This window comes from Neofelis nebulosa, chromosome 7 (genome assembly GCF_028018385.1).
Source record: "Neofelis nebulosa isolate mNeoNeb1 chromosome 7, mNeoNeb1.pri, whole genome shotgun sequence".
Lineage (NCBI taxonomy): Eukaryota > Metazoa > Chordata > Mammalia > Carnivora > Felidae > Neofelis > Neofelis nebulosa.
Window position 1 is genome coordinate 55965655 of NC_080788.1, and position 17281 is coordinate 55982935.

The 17281-nt window shown below is 38.0% G+C and overlaps 1 protein-coding gene across 2 annotated transcripts in view; it reads left to right on the plus strand.

The window, feature by feature from the left end:
* Positions 1–17281, plus strand: part of FBN1 (fibrillin 1) — a 240096-nt gene that overhangs the window by 94318 nt on the left and 128497 nt on the right. For both annotated transcript variants that reach the window (XM_058737818.1, XM_058737821.1), the window contains exons 6-7: positions 12086–12283; positions 15710–15835. In XM_058737818.1, coding sequence (XP_058593801.1) covers positions 12086–12283; positions 15710–15835 — 324 coding nt within the window. The remainder of the gene's footprint in view (positions 1–12085; positions 12284–15709; positions 15836–17281) is intronic.

The window sequence follows — 17281 nt, forward strand, 5'->3', positions numbered from 1 at the left end:
GTTACAATTGAAGTAAGAGGGTAGTTGCTAAAGTGGTGGTTGTTTGGTCTTGTGTTACTAACTGGGAAGGGTTTTATATTTTCACTTTTCTTTGAGAATGAAAAGTTCACTTTTCTTTGAGAATGAAAAAGTTAATCTGGACAAGTCACCTAAAATAGTGCCACACTCTTATTAGTTACTTATTAAATGGTACAGAGGTTTATGAATTTTTTGAGGCACAAATATTTTTAAGGATCGGATGAAAACTGTGGACAGTAAAATGTCCTCCAAAAAGGTAAAAATGCACACTGTGTATGGGTCAAATCCAGCTGGTTGCAAGTAACGAAACTAGCTAACGCAGAAAGGGAGGCTTGTTCCTGGGATGTCCCAGGAACTCGAGGACAACAGTGCACCAGGGCTTTATCGAGAGTTGGACCCAGGCTCTCTCAGCCTCTCCCTGAAGCCATGTGGTCTTGTTCTTGCTCCTGTCCGCAGACATTGTCCTTCCTCCATGCAGATAACCTGCTATGTGCTTCTTCAGGTACTTGCTGGCCTAGAACTCTGGAGGTAACATCACCTGAGGTTCCTGCCACCTGCAAAGATGAAAACCAGTACTTCCCAATCCGTGTTCGAAATTTCTTGAAGAGAACATGTGATTGCCCCACTTGGATCAGGCACTTAGAGACTAGGGCCCCTTTGCTGTGTCCAGCTTTGTCAGGCTGGTACGTATGGTTTATGTGCAACTTCTGGGCACTTTTGGACCTCCCGGGTCCCAGGTAACTGTGATCGTTAAGTTAAGAATTATGGACTAGAGAAATTTGAATGCTGATAATCCTGCAGCACTACCTTTTAGCCATAAAACTACTGCCAAAAACAGAACATACATTTGAGTAAATGATGTTTGCATGAGCATAAGACTTAAGAACACTTGTTCCATGCAGGAACTGAGATTTTTGAATATCATTAGTTAAATCCCAGGATGGTGAAAATGATGTAGATTGAATTATGACACTCTCCAAGATCATTGATATTATATTCCTAACTTTTACCCTTAAAGGTTTGGAAATTCAATTTTAATTATTGTTAACATGCTTTGTAAATATCCAAGGGAATACAATATAGACCTGTTCATATATACAGAGAGCCAAAATCTGGCTCAAGTTGTTTTTTCTTCCACAGTTGGAGAAAATTGTGGTGTTTGGCTTGCCTCTTGGGGCATGTTAAACCACTTTTAATGCTGTCTCTTATTATTTTCTAACCATATGCACTTTCCACACATATCTAACCAGCTGCCTCAGATGAAACCCAATGTCTGGCCAAGCTGATGTAAATCTTTAGTAAGTGGTAAGAGAGAACAGAGTAACACAGTGCCCCTTCAGTGTTCAGACAGTATGCGATTTAATAGTTATAGACCTCATAGTTTCAGGAGCAACTTGAGATTCTTTTTCCAGTTCTATAGAATGGAAATTTCTGAGCCCTCCTCCCACTGGCTGCATGAGGTACAATTTAGCTAAAACTAGATTGACCTATTTGCCTGTATGGCATAGTATTAATGCTTACCTCTTTAGATCATTTACCTGAGATGTCTGGGACATAACTATTACTTCGAAAGAAAATGATGTATATTGTGTAATTGCTATTCTATGCTTTAAAACAGTTGTCCCCTATAAAACGTACAAGTGTCCCAGAACATCAAAACCCTTATGTTACCAGTTAAGCTGCCAAGAGGCCAGAAGCTGCCATAATTGTCTAGTTAGTAACATGTTCTCAGTCCTTATAGTAGATCTTAAAAATGGATGACCATGAAATAACAGCAAAAATGCAGTTCTGAGGTTATAATGCTTTTAGTCTTTGGTTTCTCAGAAAATCAGTCTTCTGCCATATTTTGATATCTGAGCAGGCACAGGTTTTTGTCACGAATCTTCTGTTGATTAATGACACCTACATGACCGAGTTTTGGAACCATGGCCTCTCCCATTCCCCCCAGCTTCCATGCCTGTCTTCTGCACAGTTCACTCACGTGTTCTGAGGAATGCTTGTACTTTCTTCCAACTTGTCTTTCTTCAGTTGAGTTCAGTGCCAGACCCGAGCTGGAAACAGTCTCAGGAATTTTTCATTCATCAGAGGTTTTCTTCCAAAGAAAAATTCTGAGAAAAGGAGGGTCACCTTGAAAACTACTTGATAATATATTAGCATGGTTCAGTGCTGTGTGTGTGTGTGTGTGTGTGTGTGAGAGAGAGAGAGAGAGAGAGAGAGAGAGAGACAGAGAGAGAAAGAGACGGAAAAAGAGAGACAGGGGTGGAGGGGATGAACAACATATACCCATAAGCTAATGACTAGTAAAAGGCAATTCTAGAAATGACGCTTCTTAACCAATGTATCTAAACTATTGCACTGTCATCTATCTGTCTTGATATTACAGAAAGCCCATATTTATATGAGGCATTTCTCAGTTGTGGTTAAATAGCTGAATGCTTGTCCTTTGCTTTACGTTTTTCACCAGATCTCTAAGAACTGATAATATCAGTAGAGTGTGGTATGTATCAATTTCCTGTAGAATGAACTTAGGGCTGGCAGCGAGGATGCTAGTGGTCTTGGATTCCCTTGCCCTGTCATTTCATAGAAGCAACAGTGAAGTTCCTCTGGAGGAAATCCCACCCACACGCCAGGATTCCGTCACATATTGTTGGTCTGAGCCATGTGTACTTAATACTCGGGTTTCTGTGAGAACTGGCCAAACGTGTTGAAGTAAGAATTTCAACCATATAGATTAAATATAAATATGTGAATGTGATCCAACTACATGCTTGCTCGCAAAGAGAAAGGGAACAACAAGAAATTTAGTGAAAAAGCTAAAATGCACAGACCAAGATGTCATTTCATTATACATAGGTTTTATGGCATCGAGATGTACAGATAATATTGTTTTATGCAGGACCAGCCTCATCAGTTCAAATCACCTGATACTCAGTACTTGTGAAATTGGAAGAACTTACATGCTGATTATTGGTAGTTAGAGCCTGGTCTTCCTTCTGTTTGCCCATGTCCGTGAGTGGCTGGCCATGTATCCAACTACCTGAGCCGGAAACCCACAAGTCCTCCTTGTCTTTTCAGTTTCCCTCACCCTTCACATGCAAACCATCTTTAAGTGCTGTTGGTTCTCACCTCCCAGAGACATCTGCCCGCTGCTCGCTGCTCCCCACTTCTGCACTACCACCTTTGTCTAGCCACCACCATCTTTCCCTGGATCCTTCAGGAACCTCTCCATTTTCACTCTTGAACCCTCTACGCAGCACACTTAAAAAAATAACATGTTGTGTTTCCAGTGGCTTCCTGTTGAGCTTAAAGCCAAATCCAAACTCCTTACTGTGGCCTGGAATGTGCTGTGTAATTCAGTCCCTGCCCAATGTTCCAGGCTCATGGCGTGTCCCATTCCCCTTGCTCTCTGAGCCCTGGTCTCAGTGGTCTTCTCTCATTACTAGAGAAACCAGGCCCTCTCCCAACTCAGACCCACTGTTCTTGCTGTGTCTTAAACCTCTGAAGCACTTACTCTCCCTTTGCACAGCTGACTTGCTTTCCTCCTTTCGGCCTCAGTATAAATATCACCTTCTCCAAGAAGTCTTCCCTGATAACGTTTCCCACGGTAGCTATCCCCCAATTATTCTCTATTATGGCAGCGTCCTTATTTCATTTGTAGACTAAATCACAGACTCAAATCTAAAATGATTTTAAATGTATTCACGTATCTGCTGACTACTTTTCCTGCCAGCTTGTAAATTCTATGTAGTCAGGGACCTATCTCATGCTGCTCTCTGATACAGCACAGTAGCTCCGTAAATATTTGTTGAATGAAGAAATCCTTGATTACATTTTATAACTGTGAAGTTTACTCATTGAACTTGATCATTGAAGTCAGAATGTCTGATTTTATTTTATGCAGTGGTATTTTTTTATTGTGGTAAAATATACATGACACAAAATTTCTTCATTTTAGCCATTTTTAGAGGTGTATCTCAGTGGCATTAAGTGCATTCACACTGTATGCAACCATCACCACTATCCATCTCCAGAACTTTTTCACCTTCTTGAAAAGAAATTCTGTACCCAATAAACAATAACTCCCCTCTCCTCCCTTCCTCCAGGCCCTGGCAACTACCGTTCTACTGTCTGTCTCTATGAATTTGGCTAGGTATCTCATAGTAGTAGAACTTGCAGTAGAGTAATACCAATCAGTTTATTTTTCTTGCCCCTTTACAAACATAGGCCTTTACACTCTCTATGTGTAAGTCTCTTTACAATAATAATTCTATTAGCATCCTTCAGAAATTTAATTCCATTCATATAGAATTTGTATTTGGAAATTAAGCAATATCACAAGACACTTTTAAGATACATGAGTTGATCTAAGAATATGTTGACCCTGGAAAGTTTTATATTTAATATCACTGATCACAGAGCCCTATACTCTTGTGTTGTTAATCTTGCATTTGGATTGCAGGGATGTTTTATACTTGGTGGCTTTGAAGAAAATATAAAAGAACAGATAAATCAAATTGTTATATAATACTATTGTTTTTGTCTTGCTGTTCCATAGCTGATGCTCTGTGGGGAAGCTGCAGTTTGGTTTCACATGGCACTCATGCAAGCCATTTGAAAACTGCATGAATCAGAGCCAGCTGCTTCTTTAAAGTGCAGTTTGCAGACCATGAAAAATGAAGACACTATGATTTTATTATCTTGATTGTAAATTTGTCACCCAACCCAGAATTTGACTTCTCTCCACCCCACCACCCCATTTTTTTTTCTAGTAAAGGTAGTTTGGAGATAACTTTGGGGCAAAGTGAAAATGAATAATGACTTGTACGATGTACAGGTGTAATGTATATATGTATATGACAAAGAATGTCAGGTAAATGATGATTCAGATAGGAGGCATTCTCTTCCCTGAACAAGATTGCAGTCCATCATAGGACAGAATAAAATGTGTTAACAATATTGAATTGCTGCTGCACGTAATTGGGTTCCACGGAACTATGGGCTGGATTTGGTGAACTGCTTAGTGTGCATGTTAGAATTAAATGGTATATATCACCTTGTTTCTGCAGTTTTGAATGCTATTTACATTAAAATTTATATTGGTAATACTTTTCTGAATTAAAGAAGTTAAAAGTCAGCAGAATGTTAACAGAAATAGTTTTGTGCTTATTCCTATATCCTATTTCTAGAAAAAAAATTTTTAGAAATTAGTTTTAGAGAAGGTGTACAGATACAGTTACTAAAAGATAAACATTTTGCATAACATAGCTTAGTAAATTTTGCCAAAAGCTCATATTCTTTAAGTAATGCTGTAGAGACCATATTCATACTCTTGCATGTAGTATTTTATAAAAATGTATGGATTGGAAAGTATATTTGAAATTTACTGTATAATTAAAAAAAAAAAGCATAGCTTGGATGAAATGGAAGAGACAATAATGTACTATTTTCACTAGAAAGTAGCCCAAGAAGGAATTCTCACCCCTTCAGAATTTTTATTATTAAAAATTTCAAACTTACATTAATGTTGAAATAGTAATATAAAGTATTATACATTAAATATTAAATTTAGATTAAATATTAACATTCTCTCACTTATATACATATAATACTCTCTATGTGCTTATTTGTATATGTGTATATATAAATATATGTGTATATTATATATGTATATTATATATTAAATATTATGTATATATTATATATGTAATATAATTATATAGTATATATTTTATATATATATATTTATATATATATATATAAGTATATATATATATACACACACTCTGTTTTGCTGTATCATTTGAAAATTAAGTTGCATACATCACAACACTTCATCTCTGAACAAGGACATTCTCATAGATAACCACAGTACCATGACCACACCTAAGAGAACAACAATTCCCCAATATTATGTAATATTCAGCCCATATAAAATTTCCCCAGTTGTCTCTTTTTGAAACAGAATCCAAGTAAGGTTGGGTTATTAGGTCTTTTTAATCTAAATAATCTCTCTACCATACTTTTTTTTTTACTCAGATGGGTCATTTGTTTTTGGAAAAGTTCAGAATAGTTGCCTTTGAAAATCACACATTCTGGATTTTCTGACTGTTTCCTTGTGGTTTCATTTGTCTTGTTCTTTACACCTATGTGTCCTCTCAGCTACAAGTTAGATCTGTAGGATTCATTTGATTAAACTTTGACTGTTTTTGGCACAAACTTCATAAATGATGTTTAGTAGTTTGTATTTAGTCAAGTCGGGAGTCATGGAAGTATTTCAAGGTGATGTGTGATAGTGTAATTCTGGAGGAAATTAAAAGTTAACTTTTGCTGTTACTGATTCTAAGTTTGATTACTGTGTTTGGAACCTGGATGGAGAATCCTTCTGGCATTTCACTCACGTATAGCACTGGACTGGGAAGTTGGAAATGGGAGTTCATGGTAGTGGAGTGATGTTATGTGTATAAATGTGCTTTCTAACACTGGGAGGGGAGAGCCTAGAAATGTGAATTCCATTGACTGTTAGGGCAGCAGAGTAGTGGGTGATTAGCCTTCTGAAATTTTGATTTGCTGTTTGGTTTAGTGAGCTTGTGGTTAGTAAAATTAATAAAGAACATAGTAAAGTGCCTCATAATCCGTCAACACTATTGAAAGGAATACTATGGAATTGGGTTATGTTGAGTAGTGGTGATTCCAGTTCATGGGCTTTCTCACATTTCTAAGGTTAGACCTTCAGGTAGGCAGTCAGCTAACTTGAAGATACCTCCAATTAATAATGGTACATAAGCACTTCTCAATAATGGTAAGAGAGAGAGACAGACAGACAGACAGACAGACAGGAAGACAATTTAGAGCCCAAGAAGACAAAGTCGCTTTGGGGAGCTTTTGCAAAACACAGAAGGACACCCTGGCCCCAAGCCGCATCTACTGCATTGGATTCCATGGGGGTGGGAGGCGAGGGGCTGTGGGAGGACAGAGGTCCAGACATTAGTATTTTGCGGAACTTCCCAGGTGATCTGCTTATGTCCCAAAGTTAAGAATAATTGGAGTAAGAAGAAATGGCAGCAATTATGAGACTAATTATCATCATGGAACTTCTTTGCTTTAATTTTCTTTGGACTGAAAGTTCCCTGAACTCCTTCTTGAGGAGGTTGTATTGAAATTCCACACATTAGGAGTCTGATGTGTCTCAGGCCAACCTACCTGGAAGGTAGAAGCATGCTATGACCCTGTCATGGATAAATTGATATCTCATTCTTTTGTTTGTAATTTTTATGGAAAGAAGGATTTAAAATAATTGGAGCCTACTGCCCAAAATTATATCCTTGTGCCTTCCCTGCAGTTTGTGGTTTAGTGACTGGGCAGTAGTGACAAGAATTCAGTGCACCACAATATTCTTTCTTTGTGAATGATGCATTTGCCTCAGGGTGAAGTCTTATTACAAATGAAAGTGAAGTATCACCACAGGTCACAGCATTCTGAGCTGCAGAGCTGGGCAGGGGCCTAGGATCCGAGGCTGCAGATACACATTGGTTAGATCCTAAGTCATGATAAATCTATGGGGATTGAAAACAGTCCTGAAGCCTCACCACTCAGAATGGGAACATGTACATGCAGAATTTCCCAGGAACTAGCCACACTAGAGTAAGCCCATTAAAAACAATTAAAACTGCATTTTAATTTGGTAAAGTCTTGGTCTGTTGCCCTGGTTCATAGAGGTCTTCTAAGGAAGTGATTGTAAATCAATTTGCAAACAGAGAGTATTTTTAATAGTATATTTTAGTTGCATTAGGAATAATGATTTACATTGAGGGAATGAGTCAGACATTACTCAAGCATTGAATTAAGCACATTCCCTGTCTAGTGCTGGGACTATCTGAAAAAAAGAGTATGTAAATTTAGCCTAGTATCACGTAAGTGCTATGGGAATAATTGTAAATAATTGGATTATTAGTAAGGAATTGGGAGTGTGGGCAGATTTTTTTTTTTCTGTGGTTGAAGTATTGGACAGAAAAACAGCATAACTTTGGCAATCTAAGTGAAGCACAGGACAAAAAGCACACACTGCCAAATCAGAATGACATTTGAAAACCACGTTAATAGAGCATTTACCTTCCAAGAGATTTTTAGATCCAATTCTATTTCATCCAAATTATGCGTCTCCCTCTGCACTCAGCAATTTTTATTGAAAATGTGGACCTACAAATACATTTATGTCCACTTACTAATATGCACTGTCCAATGATCTGGTTCTTTGTCCATAGTGATAAGTATTTAGTGTAGAAATGTGTTAAGTCTATAGATTCTGTTATACATACTCAAACTCTTGGCCAAATATCTAGTATATTTAATAAAGATGGGTCCCCTACGGGCTCTAGAGATGCCTAATGAAAATTGTCAGAATTAACAAGTGCCTATTCCATTCCATGTGTTTCATATTGAGATGAGGGTAAGAACTTGACTCTAGAAAAGTATTAAGGATTATTTTCTTTTTATGAAGGTTTTCCAATGAGGAATTCATGTCTGAAGTCATGAGCCAGTGTCAGACAGGACTGAATCAGATTTTCTTTGTATTTTGTAGTATGCCTCAATTTTGCTGGTGTCCCTCTCAAAACATGTGTTTGCATCTACCCTGATTCTTTGCAATCCTCTATATAAGGTCTTTCCATGAGGTATCTTGGCAAAGTGAAAAGCAAAACCAAATCCAAGCAGTGTCGAAGAGAGGATTGTAAATTCAAATTTCTGTTCCATTATGTTTTTTAAAAGATTGAAAATGACATGCCTGCATGAATCTGTTTGATTCAAACATTTGCACTTACCTCAGTAAATGAAGAGGAGAAAAAGAAACAAACTTAAAATCCTTTCCTTGTTACCTAACATAGAAGGTTTTATCTATTTTTTAAATAAGAGATTATGTTGCTGTGATCTTGCTGGTCTCAGAAGCAATATATGTATACGTAGCCATAAAAATAATGATGGCTATTGCCTGAGACTAAACATTTCTCATCCTAAAGCAGTTCATCAGTAATGAACGCTGTTGTATGTAATAATGAAAAATTGGAAGCAATTTAAATGACACGTAATAAGAAAATTATTTAATAAATTATGTTATAACTTGATGGAAAATTATTAGCAATTAAAATAATACTTTGGAATAGTATTTACATGGGAAAGTGCTTTTGGCAATGTTAAGTGAAAAAACCAGGATTAAAAATCGTGTATTTAATACAGTGCTATTTTGTGATCAAGAATAAAACACATGTGAACTTAGGTAATAACCTAATATGTATACCATATATGTAGCAAGGGTTTCTTTAGGTACAATTACATGAGATTTTTATTTTCTTATTTATGTTTCTACCTTTTCCTAATTGTCTGAAATATTATTTATTTAGAATCACAAAAATATATAATAAAGTGTTAAAATAGAAAAGAAATGCCATATATTAGAGAAGTATTTATTAAATACCTATAGGTAACATTTGGAAGAATTGAATGAAACAATGAACGACTACAGCCTTTGAGTTTGCCCATGAGTTTACTGCATTTAAGAGCACTTTTGCTCCAAACTGTTATGGTACCGTCATGGTGCTGTCATTTTTTCTTTATAGACAGACTGAAATGAGGGCAGAGATTTTATTCAATAGCTCAAGCATTTAAGTTTTGTATTCTTGTTTCAATTCAACATCTATGGAAGAAGATAGTGGATTTTGAACAGACCTGGCATATTATAAGAAATATTAAAATATACCTAGAACTTGACTATCTAAAACTAAAAAATAACCAGGGGAGTAAAAAATGCATAAAAAAATTAAAAGACAATAAACTGAGCAAGTGTCAGGAGATAGGGCTGGAAAGATAGATGGGGCTAGAGCATTAGAGATTTGAGGGGAACAAAGGTATAAGGTTAGTCTTTTGGAATGGTAACACTGGTGGTGTTTATGTGCAATCTACACAATTTTTGGGCCCATTTGCATATCTGGTACTAGTGTTCATTAATATTTTCCTTTAAGTTGAGTTAAACTTTTTATTAATCCTCATCATAGCAAACATATTTGTGAAATCAGAGTCTGTTATGTGTATACTCTTTAATAATACAAATTAGAATTAATACATAACGGGGTGCCTGGGTGGCTCAGTTGGTTAAGTGTCTGACTTTGGCTCAAGTCATAATCTCACGGTTCATGAGTATGAACCCCACGTCGGGCTGTGTTCTGACACCTCGGAACCTGGAGCCTGCTTCAGATTTTGTGTCTCCCTCTCTCTGATTCTGTGTTTCCCCCTCTCTCTGCCCCTCCTCTGCTCATGCTCTATCTCTCTCCTTCTCAAAAATAAATAAACATTAAAAAATTTAAAAACAATACATGCCTATTAAAACATGACAATCTAAAGTCATCTTGCATTCCATCAGTGATACACATAGCATATTTTTGCAAGCACTTGCACGGAGAGAGGGAGATGTGAAGATGGGGACTCGACGTTTTGGCCATCTTGTCCATCTCTCAAGTAATACCATAATTTGGGCCTAGTCCTCTTGCTGAACTAGACTGGGTGACGTTTTGTTTTAGGAACTCCTTAGAAGGCTCCTCTTTCCATGTGGATGTTAGGGAGGTGCCATTGACCACAGGTGGCTCATTTTAGCAAGAGAGAAGGGAGAGTGAGGAAGAACATTTAGTGATAAGGAGGAGCTGGAGTCATTACTGCAGCAAAGAAAGCAGGAGAGAGAGAATACGGAGAACAGTGGCATGCCTGCAGGTAAGATTCAGTTATTGTCGAAATGTGGTTATGGTCCACCCTGTTCACTCTTGCTGGTACTGTAAAGGAAGAGTTGCTGTTTGGTAAACTGCATATCTATGTCTCATGAGCTACTTAGAGAAGAAAGAAGCAAAGAAAAGTGAAAACCCAACCCAGCAGTTTCATTAGCACACACAGTGATTTTCATAAAACTGTAGAATTCAGTGGTGAAACTAACTTACTGGGGTTATTCAGTTATTTATTATTTATTTACTCCATCCCTGGACTCATGGGAAACTGTGCATTTCTGAAAATGACATGGGGAAACATGCGATGTTGGGTGGTGGATAGAAGCCTATGGTCTCGCCACAACCCAGCCTCCCTTATCTACCAAGGTCATTGTAGAACAGAAAGGGATATTATGGTCTCGATTTCTATCATGGCTAGGCTGGGGACAGCCTGGCTTTGGTCCTCTTTGCTCACTACATGTTAATCTTTCTTGTTTGTTGGCTGCTGAATCCAGATTGACTTTCTCCGTTTAGCAAACAAAACAACAAAACAAAACAAAAATGAAGGCAGATTTTGCATCTGGTGAGAGTAATTGGAAGTTCTCCTATGGCCTTAGCTTATCTCTGTTTACTTTAAGATGGACTTTTGCCTAAGGGTTACAGTGATTTCAGAGCAGTGTCCTTCCTCTTTATACTAAATGCCTAATGTCCTTGCATGGGTAAATTTTTAAAAATGCCTACTTGTTTGTTTGCTTGCACATTTTTTTTTGTATTTGAAAAAAGATGGACCCAATCCAAAAGAACCGGGTAACCATTTCTTTTGTTCAAAGAACTCTCAGGAAGAAAATGCCATGACTTGCCTCATTGCAAGTTTTGAAATTTTTTCTTTTTCCAGCCTAAATAATAAGACTCTAAGCTCCGTGAGGGCAGGGATGTGGTCTATTTTAATCACCAAAACATCTACATCAAGCACAGGGACTGATTCATAGTGGGCACTGGTACATTTTCTTGAGTAAATGTGTAATAATATGCTATATTTTTATAGGACATCACAACTGTAAAGTGTTTTCCATTTGCTCATTTGATTCTTACAACAGTGTCTTCACAGTGGATAGGAACTGGTGTTTTTATCCCTATGTTGTAGGTGAGGAAGATGGAGGTGAGCAGAATGATCTGCCCAAGGCTTCGCACAGAGTCAGTGATGTGTGGTTCTATCCCTGAAGACTGTTTCCCAGTTTGGAGTCCAGCAAGATGGGGCACAGCTGTTTCTCTGCGTGATGGTTCCTGCTTTCCTGGACCTTCATGGAATTCTCCTTCTTTATTTTCAGATTACAGGACGGGCCCGTGTTTTACCGTGGTCAGCAACCAGATGTGCCAGGGACAGCTCAGCGGGATTGTCTGCACAAAAACACTCTGCTGTGCCACTGTCGGCCGAGCCTGGGGCCACCCCTGTGAGATGTGCCCCGCCCAGCCCCACCCCTGTCGTCGAGGCTTCATTCCAAATATCCGTACGGGAGCCTGTCAAGGTAAACCCCTGGCTGATGGAGCTCTTAATGGATTCATCTTATTTGCTCTGGAGAGCCATTCTCCAGTGAAGTTGGAGAGAATGGAAAAGCGGTGTCAGAGACATAACTTCACGATTTCGCTGACGGCATGATATCCAACTTAGGCATTAGGAGCGTGGATCAAGAGAGAGCAGCTGGTCTCCTTGGAGTTTTCCTTGCCAGCAGCTCCCCCTCCGAACCCAGAGGTGTTTCTGTGGGGTGGTGTGATACTGGTTGCAGTAATGCTGTGCGTTAGAGCAATGCTATGTATAAACACAAAGCAAAATTTGTGAACAAGGTACTTTGTTTTTCTTATTTTTTTCCCTCCATTTGATATTGTTGGAGTTCCTCTCTCTCCTGGGTTGTCCTTAGTTGACCTCAAGAAAATTGTTCCTCTCTCCATTTTACATGCTACATTATGCTTTTTTTTTTTTTTTACAAGTCAGAAATAAATTAAGATTTGTTTCACAGTTTTAAATATCCCCAGATGTCGCCTGCTTGCTTCTTCTCCTGTCTCCCATAGAAGCCCTTACTCTGTTTTTGGCTTTTACTCCTATTCTTCCAGCTGTACAAATTCTTTTATTGTCTGGATGTCTGGCAGGAAACAGGAGGAAGTGAACGGAGGCAGTTCAGCACTAAACTGATGGGATTGAAAACTCCCAGGCTGTATCTGCTTCCTTTAGACATCTTCAGTGCTTTTTTTTTTTTTTTTTTTTTTAACAAGTTGCAATATTTTCAGAAAATTCAGGGTATGGTTTTCTGAGGCAAATAGATACCAGTTTGGTTTGGTTCTGTGTGTTAATTCTAAGGCTGATATGCAGTAAAACAGAATTTGAGATGAATCACACAGTTCTGTGGGTCTCCATTAAATTCTGCTTCCACAAATTCCGCTTGTGATAAACACTGTTGGTCTTGGCTCCTGACTTCTGGGTACAACATACAGCTCCTTTATGTGCCCTTCAACTTGTCCCTCTGAATGTCAGGAGCAGCAAGAAGTCACTTTGGAACAAAGGAATTACAAAGGGGTCTATTGTGTGATTTTATAAAGTAAAGAGTTAGTTTAGTTCCCCCTTTCTTGGGAACCTTAGTTATTTTTCTTACCCTTAGAAGTGAATTTTGAAGAAATTCTTGGTTTTGGTGTTTGGAAGCCAGCTAATACCCGTGAACTCATTGACATAGACCAGAAAGCCAGATTTGGTGTGCCCAACTATCCATCCATGAGTCATTGTCAGAGGTTGAGGCACTGAGACAGTTGGGGAACAGAGAATGATGAGGGAGAGAGAAGAGTGGCTACTCTGTGACTTTGCTGTGCATTTCCTACAATCTAGACCTGTCCACCATTTTCTTTCTGCCCCTTCCTGACTCTGCTATTCAAGAGTCAGGAAAAAGAAAGATTTTTATCAGAAATTTTGTGAAACCCATGAAATCAAAATGGCAGTTATATTGACACTTTGAGAATGAAACTCTTCATGTTTGGGTGTGGGATTTTTTGGAGCAAGTCTGCTATAGGCTTGGGGCTCTGTTATCCTTTCCAGTGTTTTTAGACTTTGGGCCAGATGTGACAGGCTGTGGGCAAATGGGTTCATAAAGGAGCTTATTCTGTCTTCAGTCGTGGAAGGCATGGCCAGCAGAGAAGTGCCCTCCTGTGTATTTCCTCTTGGCCAAAAATTATGACCAACAGGACTATCAAGTTTTGCTTATATGTACAATCAATTTCAAATAACATTTCAATAACATATTCAGCATATCAAGAGAATGGAAACTTCTGGTCTCAGATAAAATTGAGATCAGCTATAAAACATAATCTAATTATACTGCACATATAGTGATTCATTTGTGGGCCAGGACATTCCATTTAAAACAGTGACAGTTTGATAGCAAAATAAATTGTTGCTCCTTTAGTACCCTTTCCCTCATGCCAACTTTTCTGAAGAACATGGGGTAGTAGAGACTTTAAAACTGGTGATCACTCTCTTGTTTCATACAATGAAGGGTAAAACAAGAGAGTACCCTAGGCTTCCAGATTTCTAAAAGAATATGCAAAGTGAGAGAAAGAAAAGTTAGACTGCCACTCTGGGGGTCCTTTATTAAACAAGACTTTTGTGTGTATTTATACACATATATACATACATATGTAATGAAGAGATGGAGAGAATGTACATATATTTTTTACAGTCTTTCCAACTCAACACAATGAGCCTGGAATGATTACTTTTGTTCCTAGAAAGTTCATATGTGGGGCTACATGTGGGACCATAGTTATTGGGTGCCAGGGATATAGCAGTGAACAAAACAGAGGAAGAACCTGCTGTCTGGAACTTGAATTAAAGACAATGGGTTTATAAAACAAAACAAAGCAAACAAGCATTTATTCGGTCAGCTGGTGATTCATCCTAAGGAAAAAAGTAAGCAAAGTAGGAAGGGTGGTGAGTGACAGGGGGCTGGCTGTTGCTGTTTGGCCAGTGAAGGATGTACTGCTATAGTGAACAGAGACCTACCCGATAGATGGGATGGTGTGAACCTTTATGGAAGAAGAATGATCCAGGCAAAGGGGCCACTATTAAAAACCCCGAGGCAAGTGCATCCTTGGTATATTTAAAGAATGGCAAGGAAGCCAGTTTAGAAGGAGAGTGACAGAGAGGGAGAGGAGGTCAGAAGATGAGAGCAGAGAGTAGAGGGGGCAGGTAGAATCTTTTCAGATAGGTGCTTGAGTTTTGAGCTGGGAGGACACACTGACTTACTTTAAAAAGTTTCCCTCTGGTGGCTTCTCTGCCAGCAAAGTAAGACTGCGTATTCATCTCGGGTCTCTCTCACTTCTTAGTCTAATTTCCTGGGTTGTTTAATTTTTACTGCACAAGACAATTCTACAGAATGGAAGGTGAACATTTTTCCATTTCATCTGCATAAAAGCATTCACTGTCTCATATAGTCTCTGTGATCTTACGTAAATTCTGCTTTAACTGAATCATTCAATATAAGTCTTAGAGACAGTTTTATTATAGAAATGTGTTGCTTTTTGATTCTAAGAATTTCTTGAATAACTCTAGTTATTATTGTCAGCCTTTTAATCATTGCATCCTGTAACTTGCAGCCTTCATAATAAAACCCACAAAAATCAGTATAAATATTGCCTTCTACACAAGAGAAGATGGAAGGTGGGAAAATTAACATTTGTGACCTCTTACCAACCGTTACTAACCAACTTATGTTACTCAAAAATTTATTTTACATAAAACAATTGTGAGAAATAGTTTCTCTCATTGTATTCCAAATATTGCAATGGACAAATAACTCGTTGACATAAATAGAGTAATATAGACATAAAAACTGTCACATTTTCTGCAGTAACTTTTATATGAATGTCTCCCTCTCTCCCTTTCTCTCTCTCTGTTTCCTAAAATCTGACAGATGTGGATGAATGCCAGGCCATCCCTGGGCTCTGTCAAGGAGGAAATTGCATTAATACTGTTGGGTCTTTTGAGTGCAAATGCCCTGCTGGACACAAATTTAATGAAGCATCACAAAAATGTGAAGGTAAGAAATACTATGCTTTGCAGTGAAGGGGTGGAGGGGCAGGCAAAACGCAAATCAACGACAAGTTTTATTGTAAATTGTTCCAAAATCCTTCTGTCTTTGTCATTCCTGTGAATGTGTAAATATAATATTCTTACCAGGAATAATATGCCTTTGTGCTAGTGAACCAGAAAAACCCTGCAGCTTTTTCCACTTTTATAGACCCAAAATAAGAGATCCATCTGAATCAAATTAAATATTAAAACATGAAATATTTTTGAACCAATATTTGGGTTAAAATGTTCAAGACACATGTTTTTGCATAGTTCTAGAGACATGAATTTAAATTTAATCATTACGTATCATGCAGAAGGACATATCTTCTGATTTTTTTTTTTTTTTTTTTTTAGTTAAAATGTATGTTTGTTAGTTTTTGGAGAGATTAACTCTTCTATTTATGCTCCGAGTACAAGGTTAGTATTTTCTTTTGTGCCTATCAAATGGAAGCTTTTTTAATGGTAATCAAACAAAAATAACTGGAGGTAAATTTATACATTTGCATTTAGTTTCTAGATTGAGCTCCTAGAATCATAGGGGGACTATGTTCATATGTACCGCTACTGCTGCTTGCCAAAAAGAGGCCTGGCATCCAAGGCCATAAGAAATGCTTTTTCCATGAGAGGGAAACATCTAGGAAATAAGTAGGCGGCATCCAACTCTCTTTTCTTTGATGAGTGCATGCACCTTGCATGTATAATGGCTGACAGTAATAGAGCAAGGTACATCTCTTATCAAATTCAGCAGACAAAACTTCTTCCTTCATTTTTAGCTGTACCTTGTGTGATATAAAGTTGCATTTAGATGCATGGACTCTTGTTAAAAGCAGCTGCTGTTGTGTCTATACTCCTAAACCCCAGCAATGAGGAATAATTCATTCTAAGTCATGGACTTAGTTCATTAATCTTCTTTGTGGATAGCCACAGTATATCATATGTGGGAAAGACAGCTTCAGATTTGAAGAGCAGTTCATAAATGACACATGAGAAGTTTAATATCTACTTGCCCTGAAACTGAGTAATCTGAAATCTGGCACTGATGGAATTATCTTTATGGGTTAGAGTTTTTTTGTTTTTTTTTGTTTTTTTTTTTTTTTAGCGTTCATTCATTTTTGAGAGACACAGAGACACAGAGCGTTAGTGGGGGAGGGAGCAGAGAGAGCAGGACACACAGAATCAGAAGCAGGCTCCAGGCTCTGAGCTGTCAGCACAGATGTGGGGCTCGAACTCATGAACCGTGAGATCATGACCTGAGCCGTAGTCAGACACCCAACCGAGTGAGCCACCCAGGTGCCCCTAGAGTTGTTTTTAAGTTATTAATCACATAGAATTTATAATAATATGTTCTTGAACATGCTATGAACAGTTGAGGTAGCTGTGAAAAATACATTCTTCCTAAGGAATTAGGACT